Raw genomic sequence first — 18,660 nt, 5'->3', positions numbered from 1 at the left:
CATAGGTATTTACTTTCTTCTCCGTTACATATTTTGTGTGTTATCCATGCCTACCAGTGGTTCGCTGGTTATCTTATCCAGCTGCTACCAGGTGGGAATCCAGGGGTATTGCCCCTAAGTTTTTGATTTATGCATTGTTTCGGCCAAAATCACTGGGTACTGTCGACACTTCAATTAATTATCGATGCCTTCTTCTCCTTTTTGTACCTCAGTACTATATCCGGTCACAATGCTTTGTTTTCTATGTTCATACTCAATTGGATCATTAGGTCGTACGTGAGCATTACTTCCTTGTTTTCAGTGACTGCTTTTGGTTCATGTTTCCATTTTTCTGGAATTGGGATATTGGGACTTTTGCAGACATGCCAGTGGATTACTCTATATATCTTGTTGTGCCTTTGGGCGTTTAGCTGCTCTGACATGAGTTTTTTTTTTACATCCCAAGAGGAGGTGGCTTGTACTTTCTGTTTCTACCTTGCAGAACCTACACTTGTCCGATTGACTCAGTCCTGCCATTTTATAAAAGACATTCATGTAGTGTCCTTGATCTTGGGCATTTACATTGATTTTTTCTCAATCCCAGTTGAGTTGACCTCTTCTTAGGGCCCTGTCACACCTTGACGTTTTAGCCAGCAATGGCAACATATAAAAATGTATGTAAAACGTTGGCTTACGCTGAAATTTTGATGTTTTTCTAAAAGTTTTTGGCGTATTCATAACGTGTTGGTCGTTTGCATAACATATTAGTAATGGGCACAGAACGTTTCGTTGTGTTATACATAACTTTTACCAACACATGCTTACCTTGTGGTCGGCATTCAAAACCTATGACAAACGATAGTTTAACTTACCCTTTGCGCGCTATACGTATCGCCGGCAAACTCGTGGCGTAGCCAGTTAAGAACTTGCCAGACGCCGATTGAAATCAAAACTGCCTGAGAATTTGAAGTGTCAACATCGCAGTCACACCTTGACGATTTTGCCAGAGTATGCCATTCTATGAAAAAATGTGTTTACAATGCTAGGCACACGTCAAATACGCTATAGGTAAGTTGTGTATACGTTTAGAGTATGCTGGAAATCAATGAAGTACGCTGGCACATTACCGAGTCCGTTTGATACATCGTGAAATTTCAAGCATGTTGAAAATTTTAAGACGTACTCGACGTAAGGCTCACACGTTTCGCATGCGTTGGCATCTGTTCCTAGCACGTTCTGCGATCGTTTAAACGTGGTGAACACACGTTATTTGTAGGTTACTCACAAGTCGAAGCATGTCAAGGTAATGGCCAACATACTTGAAACCAAATTTCTAACCGATGAGTAACGTGCTTTGAACAAATGAGTAGCGTCAGCTTAGCCTATGTTTAACGTGCTTGGAAACTATGAGTAACGTGCATTGAAACTATGTATAACTGGCCTTGAACCAATGATTAGTGTGCTATGAACGTAAGAGTAACGTGCATTTAACCTATGAGTAGTATGTTTTGAACCTAAGTAAAACGTGCTTCTAACCTTTGAGTAACATGCTATGAACCTATTTGTAACATATGTAAAACGCACATTGTCGTATGTAGACGAATTAAATTGACGTCTTCCGGACAACCATAGAACTTACTGAAAGTGTTTCTAACTTACATCTACCATGTACTGGCGTATTGGCAGCGTTTAGGGGAATTGGTATATACAAATAGACTTCACAATAAAAACCAATCATTGTTCCAGACTCCATGGTGAGTAGATGTGAACGCCGGTAGCATCAATAGTAGCAGTACTATTACTAGTAGTAGGTGTGCGTGACTGTAGTAGTAGTAGTAGTGGTAGTAGCATTGGTAGTAGCTGTATGTCTATGTCAGTGGTAGTATGTGAGCGTAATGTGGAGGCTGTGGGGGATGATGGATCCTCGTTGCGTAAACGAATAGGAGAATACTTTGCACCATTGTTCGATGTTCTGTAAGGGCTAATTTTTTTTTCCTCATTCCGAAGATGAAATATTTCTTTGTTTTACTATTGAAATTATTAAAAAAAGATTTGACAAATGCATAATGTACTAGTAATGAACACAGAACGCTTCGATAACTTATAGATTAGTTATACCAACGATTGCTTATCATGTTTTAGGCGTCCACAACCTATGCCCAACGATAGTCTAGTGAATGCATAACATGGGAGCGCATCGTTTACGATTAAGTGACGTTTGCTATCCATTGACTGCCACTAAACTATTTTAATAAACGGCTGTCACTCGGCTATTGTTTTTTGACGCTGGTGCAAGGAAATTCAAATCGTTTCCATTGAACGAGTTACCTTGCTGTCACTCGTCTAATGTTTTTGGACGTTGGTGATCGGCAATTTAATTTGTTTCCATTGAACGAGTTAAATCGCTTCCACAGCACTGCAGTCACGGGACCAACAGCAGCAGGCTCAGTGCCAGCCTCATGCCAGGCTCAAGCGGATCCCTGTAGAAGGTGTACTGCTTGGTTATCCTTGGACCCACTCTGGCTAGTAGCTCGTCGAACATCGCTGGGGGCATTCGCAGGAAGTTGATGAAGGATGCTTGATCCTCGTTACGGAGTTCCTCCATGAGCTGGGCATATATGCCGTAATGGCGTCGCCTCCAGATCCATGGTCTGACCCAGTACCTTCTCCTCCTTTCACGTCTTCTTCTCCCGGCTCTATTGGCACGCAACTGGCGCAGTGTCAACTCGATGAGGTCATGTTGATGTTGGAGGACAGGTAGGTATTGTCATCTCAGCATTGCCGTATCCTCCATCTCTCGGAATGACATCCACATGTACTCACCACAAAGTCTAAAAAAAAGACGGGTTCTTCCTGTGAAGCCCCTTTTTATATACCAATTCCCCTAATCGCTGCCAATACGCCATTATACGGTATCTGTAAGTTAGAAACACGTTCATTAAGTTCTGTGGTCGTCTTGAAGACTTCAAATACGTCTACATACTTATTTGTTCGTAGGACATGCTCTACAACTAATTCCCAAGCACGTTACTCATAGATTATAAATATCACGGGTTCCCTAAACATTACTTTGATGTGTTTCGATGTATGAGAAACTTTCTAGTAGCGCGTTGCGAGCTGTGAACAACGTTCGTGTAGCGTGCTTATAAAACGTTACCGATAGTTTATGAATAAGTTTCGGGTACGCAAATGTCACCTCAACGTGTTTCCACATATGAGTAACATATAAATAACGTGTGTCAACGATCGCATAACGTGCCTAAACCTTATGGCCAGCGTAGCAGAACGTGTGAGCCAAACGCCGAGTACGTCGTGAAATTTTAAGCATACGAAAATTTGAGAAAAAACACAAAGTTCAACGATTAAAGCCAGCGTACAGCGACTTATGGCAGTGTTTTTCAGCGTGCTCTTAACGGATATAAAACCTACCCATAACGTATTAGACGTGTGCCAGCATATTAGGCCAATTTTTCATAAATCGGCATAGGTTGGCTAAATCGTCAAGGTGTGACAGCCCCTTTAGCCATTCCAAAAAACCTTTTTTGTCTATTTCCAATCTGTCCAACTCTTCTTTTTTTTTATATAACTTCTTGCACTTTTGTTGTTTTCCCAGTTGTCAGTGTATATCTGTTTATATTTTGTTTTTCATTTTTATTTTGTCTTTTTTGCAATTGTTGGAGCTGTCTTCATTGTTGTATCGGTTTCTTATGTGACATCTTCCATTCACACGTGTCTGGAAATTTTTTGCTCGGTGGATTCGGGATACCTTCTCTGGTTTGTTGTCTTCATGTTTGCCTACAAATTGGATTCGATAGTCTGTTGCACTTTTCATGTATTCAGCTAATCCTGCAGTTGTCATTCTGTGCACTTGGTTGAGCTCCATCAAGCTCCTTCTCGTCTCAGTCGGTACATTCACGGGATGCATTGATTTTTGTGAACGATTTTTTGGATGGTGAATGGTTTCCTTGTTTTGATATCCAGTTTATCGATTTCTGATTGTGGCCAGTTTATTATTCCACACCTGTACTGGAGCACAACAGTAATAGGTACTGTGAGTTGGTTTATAGCTTTGATTTTGTTCCTTGGAAAAAGATATGTTTTCAGGATCAGCCTTGTTCTCCGCAGATATTCTTTGGTAATTGTTTTGCACATTTGTTTGTGACATATTTGGTGTTTTTCTTCTACTCCAAGGTGTGTGTGTGTGTGTGTGTGTGTGTGTGTGTGTGTGTGTGTGTGTGTGTGTGTGTGTGTGTGTGTGTGTGTGTCTCTTAACTATTATTTCTACTTTGTGATGAATGGCTAATCTAGACAGATGATGATAATTCAGACTGTCAGAAATTTAGTCAATCGCTTATAAATTAGTAAAGATATTATTTGAGTAATAGGCATGTGATCAAAACAAAATTATAAATCAATACAAGAATACACAAATATAAAGTTAAGTGTAGGGTGCTGAAGAATTCATACAATTTATAACATCCTTGAATTGTTAATTTTATGCATTAGGAATAGCTGTTGCTGTTCAATGAATCATTATAATCGTGAGGACTAGCTGATGACAAAAAACTGTGTGCTTATGCACGTATACATGCAATTGATGTGATCCCCAATCTGATGTGCGTGAACATATTATACAATAAATGCATTTCACTCTGTACTTATTGGTAGCTTCAGACAGGCAACAAAACGACACCAATAAATAATATACGTACATGAAATGATTGTTCTTTACAACAGTCCGGTCGGTTGACTAAACAGGTAAGCACGTGATCCTTAAAAAGAAAACCTTAAACCTGCCTTTGTAAGTCCAAATGAAAGACAAAGGCCTCCTTCAAATGATGTTGAACGTTTTTTGGCACATTTTCAACTGTGCAGATTGGTGAGACATGAGAAGCCATGGGAATCAAAAACACAAGTCAGTGGAGAAAACCAAGTCTTAAAAAACTACCAAAGAGCAGGCTCAAGGCCCACATGATGAAGGTGATCCAATTTCTAAACCATTTCATGCCATATCCTGAGGTTGCTAAATCAAATAATGGAGTTCTTACTGCATCATGACTGGAGAGTTCATAGAACACGACAGCCTATGCAGTGTTCAGTATATATGTCGATTTTAATAAAATAATGATTTTAAAGATCGTTAAAAAAAATCCGGAAGTTTAGCGTGACTGCAATAAGACAACGCTGAGTGACAGTTTAAGAGACTGAGGCTTTATTGATCACCAAAACGCAGAATCAATCGGCATCAAACATAGCCTATATATCGGCGGCCTCTTCTCCACCACGATAGTGCACCCTCTCACATGCCACACCCTCTCTCGCTATATATCGATATAAAGTATTGTGAAGGTGATTTGTGTTCTGCAGTGTTCAAGTATATAATTCATTTCAATGAAGGTTTAAAGAGGTTTCGAGGCATGTAAATATATTAATCTCGGGTTTTACTGCCGTTTTATCCAGTATCTATTACATCACCCTCTCCAACTCACTACATTAGTGAAGCGTGCCGGTTGTTTGTGTCGTTTAGAATGTTCTTAAATATACCATCAGAGATGGGGAATCCCCTGCCATTGAATGAAAAAGGTCATACATATTCCAGATAATGAGGGAGGTGAATTGGAAACAAGACACCATTTGCTCATCATCTCGAAAAAGTTCCTCAGGGGTGAGGAATGTAGTAACCAAAAATAATTGAAATCATACAAGCGGTTTTCCATTTATTACAAAAAACATTTTTTTCAAGATGGCCGCCCCAGTCGGCCATCTTGGATCCGTCCACGCCCAAAATCAATAGGGTCCTTCCTTTTCAGGTGGTACATGTGCGACTCAAATTTCAAATCGATATGGTGAAAAAACATTTTTTTCAAGATGGCCGCCCCAGTCGGCCATCTTGGATCCGGCCACGCCCAAAATCAATAGGGTCCTTCCTTTTCAGGTGGTACGTGTGACTCAAATTTCAAATCGATATGGCGAACAGTTTATGAGTTATCGCACTCACAGCTATAAATGTTGACGCCATAAATGTTGACGCCCAGCCAGCCAGCCGGACAACCGCCCCAGTCGGCCATCTTGGATGCAGCCATGCCCAAAATCAATAGGGTTCTTCCTTTTCAGGTGGTACATGTGTGACCCAAATATCAAATCGATATGGCGAACAGTTTATGAGTTATCGCACTCACAGCTATAAATGTTGACGCCCAGCCAGCCGGCCGGACGGACGGACAGCCGGACGATAACAATATCCCCCTTCTGCCACGCGGTGGGGGATAAAAACAGTAAGTTTCCTGTTTGGAATGATTTTCAACTTCGTTTCACTGCCAGGCAGGCAAACTGAGTAAAAAATATTATCTAATGCTCTGTGCATGAGCAGTCAGGCCAAAGCCAAAGTACGGTAAAACGAGAAACTTGTCCTATTTATGTTCCGATTCGTGTCCAATATATAATATTCAATTTAAATAAGTTGTTTCTCGATCATAAACTGATCAGACAGATGGACATATATGAACCAATTGCTTAACCGAGCTTTTCGCTTCATGTGTGCAGGGTAAAAATCAACACCAATTTTGTGGAAACTTACTTTAAAGTAATTTACGCTGTTGTTCTCTCCAGATCTTCAAGACAGATGTGCACCATCATCTCAAATCAAACCCCACTCAAAACCATGGTGTTATCTACACCCATTAAACCACCCCCAAATTTTGCTTCTATATTCCAACTTGTCCACCCCTTGCGTTTCCTCTACTCCTCATTGATAACTGCATCCCTGGTTTGTCTGTTTCTGTCCATTTTCTCCATCCGCCCCTACTATTGGCATTTCCCCCTTCTACTTCTACTGTTCCTTTTGTGATGTTGTGTCCTGATCCATTGTGTTCCGGCTCTTCCCTGAGCCTTCACTATGTATACAAAAAAAAAGTTTACTCAAATGACTACTTTGTGATGAATGGATGATCCAGACAGATTGCTTGCTGCTGATACTGAAACAATGATCAACCAGTTTACATTTTATGCGAAAGCTGCGGTGGGAATCATACTTGCTCAGACAGGTGTCATTGTGGCTTCCAATATATTGTTGAAGTGCTCTGCCTGGGTACAGTATCTGCAATCCTGTCCTTTTCTCCACAATGAGCTGTGGCTGGAAAAGGTAGCGGCACTCAGCTGTCAGGCCCTGTTTGAACACGCACAAATTCAAGCACAGGTGTCTGCGGTACACAAAACTGTGTTTAGGGATACACTAGAGAAAAAAACAAACAGAATATTAGTGACAACTCACTGCCTTAAACACTTTCATACAGTATCCTCCTCATGTCATGATGGAAAGAAACAAGCTGATTAAAGTTGTTCTATCCTGTTTACCCTGCTCTCAACCTCAGTCAGATACATATGTTACCTCAAATATTTAGATGAACCCAAGAAAGATACATCAGCCACAAGACTGTTGAAATAAAAGTCATTATAAACCAATAATTTACTGCACTATCCAAATGACAATTTGGAAAATAAATAAATAAATAAAAAAGAGCAATATCTTCAAGTTTTTCAATTGCTTTACCCTCCAAAATTTTCCAAATACGCAAAGCTATATGATTACGTGCTTTGTATGACTCAGTTGTCTGAAACAGAGATGGAAAGAAAACCTCTGGTTTGATAGCCAACGTCGCAATCACAAATGCTCTCTCAAATTAAAAGACCTCTATTCAAGATGAATGCTGTTGGAGAGGGAGGGGGTGGAGGATTATGGGATTAACTGCCTGAAAAAGGTCATTCAATTTTTTTCTGTTGAAAATGCATTTCCTAGAAATTGCTTGACGCTGAGCAATAGCATTATTGAAGTTGATATTGAATGACTGCCAGCCAGGCCCAGGAGAGTACTGATGTTACCAACATCACAATCCTCTGACTATAATTCCATGGAACTATGGAGGTTGACAAAAAGAAAAATCCCATGGCAACAAATCTCTGAAACTGACAAAATAAATATGAAAATTCACTGAAATGAATATATTTCATAGTTGCCTTACTCATTTAATAATATGCTGCAAATTTAGTGCATCTCGGACGTTTTACTTTGTTTACTCCCAAAGCAAGGTGTAACGGAAGTATACGATGCCAAGCTACTTTACAATTCTCTTACTTAGGTATCGATGTAGATGTAAGAAGATAGGTGAGAAGCACTTACCTCATGGGAAACAATTATAATGAGACTTCAAAATACGTCAGGATTCAAGTAACCTCAGTACCAAGAAGTATGCTCACTCCCCTCCTCTGCATCCATATTTTGAAGCACAAGATTGCTAATTAGCTAAAACCAATAACTGATAATTTTCATACAAAAGGATCTAACTGTGGTATACAATGTTGAATTCATTTCATTTGTTGTTCTGCTATTCAATGTCACTCAAAAAAAGAAAAAGAAAGAGGTATTTCATATTTCATGCATCGTTTCCTCAAGGAATACATGGTTGAAAGACTACTTTCCAACATTCCATCAGCCATTAATATGAAATACAGCTGTTTAGTCAGATATGCCTGGTGTTGGCTTGATGGTTAGGGTGGTGGGCCTGGGATCCTAGGATCCTGAGTTCAAATCCCACTCGACTGTTGAATTAATACCAGGTGGGGTTGACTCTGCCTGTCATCCTTCCGAGGTTGGCAAAATGAGTGGTATCCTGTGTTGGAGTGGTGACTCGTCCAGGATTGTACCCAATAGCCAAGGAGACTGCTTAGGCAGCACCAATGCTCTGCACAGAGTCTGGTCCCAATGGATGCATGGATGGATGGTCAGATGAATCTGTATTCCAGAATATAAAAAAGATATACAGAAATACCTTGCTTAATGCTGCCCTGTGGAATGCCGATTCATTATGGAGGTCTTTGTTGGTGATATGAAGAAGTTGCGGATAAAATTTTTACTAAAAAAGAAAATTAAGAAAAATCATAACACGCAGCACTCCCCGAGTAAATGCACCAGCCACCATTGTATGCTGAATGCACGTGGTCTGAGCCAATCAGAACTGTTTACTCCGCATTTCTTTTACAGCAAGATGAGCCTCATCCCACCGCTGCCATATGGGAGGAGTATTAGCAGAGTCGGAGAGACGGCAATTGTTATTTTTATTGATATTTATACATATTTTATGCTTTTAATACTTACTGATGTTATTATAATAAAAAAACCAAAATTATTTATTAAAAAGAATGTTTAATTACCATCTGTATTATTATTAGTGCTATTACCGATAACCCCAATGAAGCCCTTATTTACCGCTCACGTGTAAGAAATGACGCTGTCAGGAACACATATCCATATAAACAATGGTACAATGATCCATTTTAGCGCATTTTCAATTAGCACTTTCTTTTTCGATTTTGCAATCCCCCCTTTTAGCGATAATGACCCCTTTTAGTGCAGTCCTGAGCGCTGAGCGAGGTATTACTGTACCAGCATCTCAATGAAGCAAAATAAAATGTCACTATTCTGTGCAATTTCCTTGCTCCCAACATGGCAAATCTCCAGAAGATGATCTAGAATTTTCTCCAAAGAGATAGGTATAATATTTTGCCATAAACAATGTGCAATCAATAATATACTCAGTATCAGAGTAAAAGATGTGACGAGATCAGAAATAAATGAGGCCAGTTTCTTATGTTACACAAAACTTGGTGGGGGTATGGATGGCCTGAAGGAATGCACACTCACCTATAAGCTGTCTAGCCTGGGTTCAAATTTCCACCCAGCTATAAACTGTTATCCAGGTGTTTCCCAGGAATGGTGATTCATCAGTGTGTGTGCCATTCCTCGGATTGATGTTAAACTGGGCGTCCCATGTGTCAGCATTAGTTGGTGGAGGTTAAGATCCCATGGTGTCCTCATGAAGTGGAGGTGAACTGTTGCCGCCACCAGGAAAAAATTCTAAATTCCTGTCTTAACGACTTCTGGGAAAACAATGGCAAACCGTATAACCCTTGCCAAGAAACTGCTTCGGCAGCACTGACGCATTCGAACAGAGTATGGTAAAGGACATCATAATCACAATTGGAAGGCAGAAACAATTATAGGGCGATCTTCTAATGAAATTTTAGCCATTTTGTTTTCAGCTTCTAATTAATCCTAACAGATCAGTATTCTGGAGTACAAAAACTGGGCTTTTAGTTTGATGGAACAACTAACGAGTCATCAATTGGATTTATATAGCTTACTTTGAGTTATTGTGATCACAACTTTTTGAAGATTTTGATTAATGTGAATTAAACATTGTTAAATGACGAGCTTGATTTCTTCTCACCCAAACTAAGTTGTATTAATATCAGCATTTTTATAATAGTAGAAAACACGAGTGAAGACTTTGAAGAAATTGTTTGTGCTCAAAACATCCATATCTCGGAACTCTTGAATGTGTAAGACTTTGGCACAACAGTTTATAAATGTTACGTTTGTGTGTAAGTGTCAAGAAACAATTTTTTAAATTTCTGCTACAGGTGCTAAATCATAGCAGATGTGCACTGTACGGAAGGAACTTCTTTTGTTTTTGGTCTTGTATACAAGATCCTGAAATTATGGCTTTTATTGACATCAAATGCGATTCTAGTTACAGAAAACACAGCAAACTCCATCTCTACAAATTATGTAGTTAAAATAGTGTGAGCCGTGTTGTCATGTCATGTCATGTCAGTCCAAATTGGATAAAAAGTGGAAAAACAATAAATAACAAGGCTCAATGAGAAGCATTCCAAAATTTGTTTGATTACATTCGTACAATTTGTTGGGTTTAGAAGAGGAGGTTTTTGAAGACGAGGATGAAGGACTGTTTTGATTTTGGATGTTGAAAGACAAAGACAAAACAAACCCCCTTCTCTTTAAGTGGAAAACACATGCAGATTGGAAAGCAAATTAACATGAAAAAAATAAAAATACAAGTAACACATTTAGATACAGAATAAAAATAGTTTTATTGGCATCACATTCAATTTCTATTAATTTAATAAAAGCAAACTATACCTCCTGCTAAAATGTTATGCAAATTGTTTTAAAGGATGACCTGAGTAAGTTTATGGTTTGTTTGTAAAACAATAAATAAATAATTAAAACAAGCCGGTAGGCGACATGGCTGCTTGCTCTAGATGGAAAGCTGGCCGACGCGACTTGCCGATATTCATGTACATGCTATCAATCAATTTAGCACAATAAATATGATTATCACAGCCCTCTTAGTTTGCGCCCAGAAACCCGCCTTGTGAAATTTCAGGCATGTTTCCAAAGAGACTCTAACAAATGGCAGCCCTGGTAATTCCATTTATCTATTCGCTAAAGATTTTATTTTTTTTATATGATGCTGTAAGACATTCTCCTTGGGCACAAAAAAAAACAGGCCCCTCGGAGGTCCATTTTCGGAGGTATTGATTTTTTTGTACAGTCCACAATAAGTGTACGATGTACGATAAAGTATTTTAGCTGTTGCTAAGCAACGGAGGTGTGCATAGCAACCATTCATTTTTGTGTACATGTTAGCCATAGCCACATTGTACACATTTCACCCAAGTTTCATCAAAATCAGACTCTTTCTCTTAGAGATATTCGCAATTAACCGTCTCTGAAATGTTCGACATGTACTCGCCCAAAACCTATCTCCTCCTACAAATATTTTTTGTTAGGGCTGTAAATTAGCATGAAGGGAGCTAGATAGATTGCGCACAGAACTCTAAGCTTAGATTTTTCGATTTTTTTGACCACTTTAAAGGGCCGTTGCTATGCCGTTGCTAGGGCCGGGGGTCCCATATTCGAAAGCACACGATTCCCAGAAATATTGGTCCGACCTACCAAATGTCATTGGAATCGGTTGAGTGGTTTAGCCCCAAGGCTTGACCAAAGTTTCGCGGACAGACAGACGGAAATGTCCAGAATAAGGGTGCTCTAAGAGCAGCCAATTAACATGAAAAGAAATGCAAACTGGACATTCTGCAAAGCTTAGGAAATTAAAACGGATATTTTCCAACCCATATCGGTGAGTCACGGTGAGAGAGAGGGAGAGAAAGAGAAAGAGAAAGAGAAAGAGAAAGAGAAAGAGAAAGAGAAAGAGAAAGAGAAAGAGAAAGAGAAAGAGAAAGAGAAAGAGAAAGAAAGAATAACAGACAGATGGATAGACATGGTTTCACAAAGTAGAATTCCACATGCGTCACACAACTAAAGTTATTTTTATTATATCAAGCCATTTTCCAATGCGACTCCATCTCCTGTCTACACAATGAGCTTTTTAAAAATAAGTGGAGAGCATCAAGTCACTTTTCATGTCAGTTTGGACCTTAACAGCTTATGCAAGGTATGTGCAACTTGGTCTATACTCTCTAGAGTGATAAAGGAATAGAAATACAGAAAGTAAAGCCAGAATCAAAACGAAAACATTGTAGGACAACTTAAAACAGAAGTTTCCCACCAAGAAACATATTAAATGGTTCAGATCGATGGTCCAGGAGGAAACCAACTGAAATATAGCACAAGTGAATGGAGTTCTGCTCTCCACTATAGGCTGGTAATCCAGAATCACATCTGCCTCTTCTGGATTATGTGGAATCCAATGCTCTCAAAATTATTGGATTCTCTTGTGATTCGACCAAAGCAAAAAAGACTGTTGCTCTCACATTGCAGGCAGGTCAGTAGTTTCTACGTTTGCCATCGTCTAGTCTCCAATATTGACCCCTCTACTCTCTATCCGCTGACCTGCCATATCTACTCCAGGATGAACGTGTGCTCCAAGTAGCCCACTTCTGGTTAAACTTCCAAAATCCAGGCTGACTGGCCACCTCAACTATCTTCATCCACATTTATTACCTCCGCCACCGAAGGACGTCGTGCAGAACATGATACTTGCAAAATTCAAAAAGCAAATTTGACCTCAAAAGTAATTGGTGGTTGAATTAAATGACCAAATATGCAACTCCTCTTCAAATTTAAAGTCAGATGAAAATTGACAATTTTAGAAATTCGGCCTATGTTAACCTTTTGGTCGATGTTGACCTGAAAAATAATTGTCTGGTTGAATTCAGTGACCTGAAATAGAAATCCTCTTCAAATATCAAGTCAATGAGATGTAAATTGAGGATTTTAGAAATACCACCTTAGTTGTTGACCTTTTGACCTCAAAAACAAAAGGCTTCTTCATGATGACAAACTCCACCATGTGGTGAAGTTTCATGAATATAGAGTTAAAATTGTATCTTGTAAGCGATAGACAAATAGACAAACAGAATAACAAAATCGACTAAACAATATACTTGAAAACTCTTAGATTTTGCAAGTAAAAATATACAACACCTAAATGGTGATTTAGTACTGCGAGGAGTCTAAAAACTCTGAGGAACCATTAAAATTGGGGGCACCAATTGTAGAAACAAACCCCACAATAGCAATAAATCTTCCCCTATCCTAGGGGGAGGCTTAAAAATGCAGGCTGAATGAAACAGCTAATAAATGGGATACCTTCTTCCAAGATTTAAAGCTTGGCTGAATAAATATAGCCACAAATATTCAACAAAAGATACATGGAAACATTGACAAAAGCTGACAAAAGCCTGAAAGATGAAGAAACAATCATTGATTTAGTCTGTAATAATAATTAAGTTGCAATACTATATCAACTAACTACACCACCCAGTGTTAATAATAAAAGCAGGGCAATCTATCTATATATATTTAGCCGAACCTCAAAATGTGCATGCATGTTTCATTATGACCATTGGTTGAACATCTGGCCTGACTCCACCCATAATTGAAATCAGACTCCACCCCTGAAAAAAAAAATAATGTCTGCCATTTTGTTGCTCCGTTAGGCCCAAGACATATTCAGAAGTGTTATAATCACAACTGCCATGCCTTCCCTATAAGTTTTCTCTACAGTGTGAAAAAGACCAGAAGCGATGATTAAAAGAATAATCAAATGTTGATAGGTTGCAGCCCATCAGCATTACAGGCGTTCTGAGGCACACAGTTTGTGTAAGCCCCAGGCCTCGAGCCTTCTGACCTGTAGGATCATTCCTTCATGGCCCAGTGGAATTGGAATCTATCCAAGCTATATAAACACGATGCATCATACACGCACAGAAGCAACAGCCATGTTTTGGCTTCATTACATAACCCGAGTTGTTTTTTCCGAGGCATCGAGCAATCACGCCAGCGTTCTGTGCCTATATACCGTCCGCATTTTTAATCGGTAAAATTTTGGACGTGAATGAGGCTGTGCTTATACACCGCCCACATTATTATTATTATTATTATTATTATTTTGTGGGGGGGGGGGGAGGAGGAGCAATCAAGGCTGTGCTTATGCACCGTATGTTTGTACATTTCGCATTAACGCCTGAAGCATATCAAAGAAATCCTGCATCACATTTTGACACGTTCATGCTTATTATCCCATTTCTATCTGTTCCGATTTCCCATTCCCTGATTGCAAATAACTAATTGGACATAATCCATTCTTTGTGTGTTGTAATCCTCTGTGTTGTGTTGAGTTTTGTGTACCCATTATTTTCATGGGCTTTTCCCCTGGTAAAATGTGATGTTGCAACAAATAAAAAAAATTTAAAAAAGCAAAGAAGAGATAAAACACCATTCATCAATAAAGTACCTAATTGGTGCCAAAAAACAAAACAAAACAAAACAAAATACTATTCGCATCAAAACAAAATGATTACATTGCTTTGCCTCTACAAGCCATTTGTTCTATCTGGCAAGTTGTTTCAGCAAGAGTGACACTGGCAATATATTCTATTACCTGCAAAGGGTGGACATCAAATCAGCTCCTGCCGAGAACAAAACTATGGACAATGTCGATGGCATAAACCAACTCAACACTTTGTAAACACAATGCTGTAATGATGCTACAGCCTGTGGTGACACCTTTCTGTGCACCCAAAAAGATGTCTCAGTAAAATGATGTGAGGTAAGACAGCTTGGAGTAAATGATTATCATATGATGGTAAAACTTGGTAACGAATACTCGGTCACATGCTTGATGGTCATTTCTATCCCCACATTTTTTGAAAAAGAAAATGGGGGGGGGGGGCTCTGTCTGTCTGTTTCTGTATTGTAATCGGCTCTGTCTGTCTGTTTCTATTCATCCGTCCGTCCGTCACACTATCTACTCCTAAACGGTTGTGCAGAAGTTCACCAAACATAGTACTGTACAATAGTTATGATCACCACTTAGCAAGAAGGTGTGAGAGCAGTGTTACTTTTGGACCCAAACCCCTGGGGTGGGGTCAAAAGGTCAAATATTTAAAAATGTAATTATGGGCACATTTCTTAACATTTTTCAATGAAACTTTATTTTGCAATAAACATTTGGGGACACATGAAATATGTAAATATTTTTTGGATTTGACCACTGGTTCATGCCCAGTGGGTGGGAACTTTGGGTCACAGGAGTTAAATAAGGATAAAATAATGCTGTTCCATGCAAAGCTCCGGACTCATGGAGGAGTTAAACGACACAGGGAAGAATGTTCACAAACTACCAAAGTATATGGGGGATATACATACACAAGAAGGAAAGGTGGAACAATACAAACGAGTAACAATGGCTTGGAGAGGTACAGAACGGAAAGGAATCAGTTTGTGTAGAAGATCGTGGATGTGCATGGGTGATAAAATAAGGCAGAGATGTGTGGCACATTTGAAAGACTGATGCAAGGAAGACGAGACAACAGACACAGTGATATCTTTGTTTATCGAAAAGAAAACAGATGAGTAGGATTGTATTTAAGTGTGCCATCCACTATCCTGGCTGGACAAATTTCCCACCCCTTGCCCCCTCTCCACCATCTTTAAATGTACGCAAAAAAAAAAAAAATACTAATTTTTAAAATCATTCTCCTTTCAACTACAATTACAATTACAAACCGACTGCCGATTGACCTCCATCTTCATGGGCCATAGCTAGAAGCAAAAAAAATTGAAAGCAAAGCAAGACACCTCTACATTACCAGACTCGATGGTGGAATGGGTAGAGTGTCCACCCTGAATCTGGGAGGTCAGCGGTTCAAATCCGTTAACAATGGCACATACGACTTCCTTGCTCGAAGCTCAGCATTTAAAGAGGATAGAACACGGGCAATCAACCATAAATAGTGAACCATTGTGTATGCTTTGATGGATTGATTGGCTTCCTCCTGCATTGAAGTTCCTTGCAAGGGAACCAATATATCTTATATTTATCTGAAACCCCAAAAAAGGAAACTACAGCGTACTGCATTCATGAGTGAGAAACATCGGTAGTGTTTTGAATATAATATATAAATAAATAAAAATTTATAAAAGATAAAAAGGAGCCGTTAAGAATGAAAAGCTTTATGCTGAAAGTAGAGATACCTTCACAGAAATCTTTCCATCCTCCTCAGGAAGGTGAGCAGCCAAGAACCAGTCCCCAGGAAGAGGGTTGGAGACATTGAAGCTGCTGTTTGTTTTGTTTGGAGAGTTCCACTCCAACCTGAGGCTGATTACACCTGGAACAAGCGTGTATGGAGGGAAATCCGTTTGCAAAGGGTTGATCACTGGAGGGGCTCCAGGCCGAAGATATCTGCAATGAACAGGAAGGTTCTTGAAATTCCTCCCCAAAATAAATTCACACACTCCATACCACCAGCATTGTCCCCCCCCCCTGCTCCCAATCGAGTATCCAAGGCTCATGGATGAGCTCATGCATTCAATGCAAGAAGGAAAAGGACGTCACATAACATGAGCATCTGGATTTTAACCCGGAGTCGCAGCATCATGAGCTACGAGGTGAGTTGAAAACACAAATGGTGCACAAAATATTGGGATACGGACCCTGTACGCACACTCTCTCATACATTCCACTTCTCTTGATTGCTCTTCTCACTACCTATTTCTCAACTCTTTTCTGTCCTCCCATTTTTCTGTCTTCTCCAATCCCATCATTTTTGCCAAGAAATGAATGTGTGCCTGCACACACCTACTGTTTGCTCTTTTATGATGAAAATTTCACAAACGTTTAAATTCATAACTTGGCCAGTTAGGTCATCTCTTAAACATCATCTCAATAAGAATGAGGCACTTAATCTAGAACTCAATTTTATGTTCACTCACTCAGACCTTTTTCATCCACCTCTGCACTCCAATAACACAACTTATGAAAATGATGATGACATCATTGAAGAATGGAAAGCTAATATTTTTGATAATTGCAGATACTGCGTGCTGTAAAGCTTAGATGGCTCATTCTGTCAATTTGTTTGGTATAATGTTTACTACCGCTGCAAAAAAGTGGGTCATATCCATTACGTCAATGTTTAGTAGCACACACACTGATATAGGATGGTCGGGGCAGGCTTCACCAAGGCCCGATCCTCGCTCTTTAAATGCAACAAGAGACCAGAGAGCCAGCGTAGTATCCTGTGGCAGCTGGAAGTGGAATAATTGGACACTCGTGTAAAAGTGGAAAAAGCTGAGCTTCTGTGGGCCCTGTGTGTAGAATTCTCTCACCAACCGTGCATCTGTGGGTAATCAACAAGGGAGGGAGTGGGTAGGAATCGTTGATGAAAGTAAGAAAGGAAAAAGGTAGAGTCTGACAAATGGAAAGACTTCTTTGGCAGGTCACGGAAGAGAAAAGGTGTGGGAAAAGGAGAAAGGAAAGGAGATGCATGTGGAAGAAAAGAGATGCTTGGAAAAGAAAGGACATAGGAGGAGGAGGGGAGTGGAGGACCAAAGTGGCTGGGAAAGAGGACGTGAAAAGATAAGTGGGGTGGGAAAACATCGAATAACAATAAGGGGAAATCTGCAGATGAAGGGTATCTCAATAGCATTATAAGGGAAACATGTGGGTGGGGAGTGACGGGTGAAGGGGAAAGGAGAGGGGAGGGAGGACAAATGGGCTTTTGTTAAAATAGGGCACATAAGGAAATTTCTGTGAAGCTCACAGATACAATGTAAGTGGCTGGGTGATTTGTGCCGTGGCTAATAATCACCCCCACGACCTGCAGCAGGGGTCAGTAAACCACTTGCACTGTGGCATGTGTACAGGCAAAAATCGAAAGTTCTTTCTCCCCCTCCCACCCTCACAGCGGGAGTGGGGGGTGTGGTAGTTGTGTCCATGACCTGACCCGGGGTACTACAAACACGTTGGTAAAAATTTGGTGGAAATCGGCCCAGCAATGTTTTTTTTATGATTTTCAAACGTACAAGCATAGAGAATTGCCTTATTTAATATGGTGGGACAGCCAAAAGCAACAGTGGGTGAATTCTAAAAGTAAAAAAAACCTGCTCACACATTGAACAGTAGTTATTACACAAAAGTATGAGATAATTTTGTACAAGTTGCAAAGTGAGGAAGAGTTGGGTTGCGTACAAAGGAGATGCACATACGGGGAGGTCGATTTCTCACCACATGAAATGCACTGAATCTTTCACCCAATTTTATGTTCACTCATTCAGACCTTCTCATTGACAATTACTTCTCAAAACTGTAAATTTTCATCTCATACGTCAGGCATTGTTGTCATGTACAGGGTTGTGTATATGAGAATTCTCTCCCCACATTTGATTTTCTGTGTATTCACTTTTAATGCACCAATTTGAAAATAGGACCACTGGACCTGCAGCTTATCTAAGCCCTGTCCTAATGCTGTAACCCAAGTGTGGTAGCATTCTGACTGGTGGGTCTGGAGCAGAAG

General features: G+C 39.8%; 1 protein-coding gene across 2 annotated transcripts in view; it reads right to left on the bottom strand.

The window, feature by feature from the left end:
* Positions 1–18,660, bottom strand: part of LOC147024131 (transmembrane protein 8B-like) — a 114,702-nt gene that overhangs the window by 93,331 nt on the left and 2,711 nt on the right. For both annotated transcript variants that reach the window (XM_085883722.1, XM_085883721.1), the window contains exons 2-4: positions 17,295–17,484; positions 16,340–16,547; positions 7,011–7,144 (exon numbers count right to left, since the gene is read on the bottom strand). In XM_085883722.1, coding sequence (XP_085739848.1) covers positions 7,011–7,144; positions 16,340–16,547; positions 17,295–17,484 — 532 coding nt within the window. The remainder of the gene's footprint in view (positions 1–7,010; positions 7,145–16,339; positions 16,548–17,294; positions 17,485–18,660) is intronic.

Source organism: Eptatretus burgeri, chromosome 6 (assembly GCF_056783735.1).
Source record: "Eptatretus burgeri isolate ZD-2024b chromosome 6, Ebu_testis_v1, whole genome shotgun sequence".
NCBI classification, from domain to species: Eukaryota; Metazoa; Chordata; class Myxini; order Myxiniformes; family Myxinidae; genus Eptatretus; species Eptatretus burgeri.
Note: the sequence above shows the minus strand (reverse complement) of the source record. Positions and strands in the feature narration are given on the sequence as shown.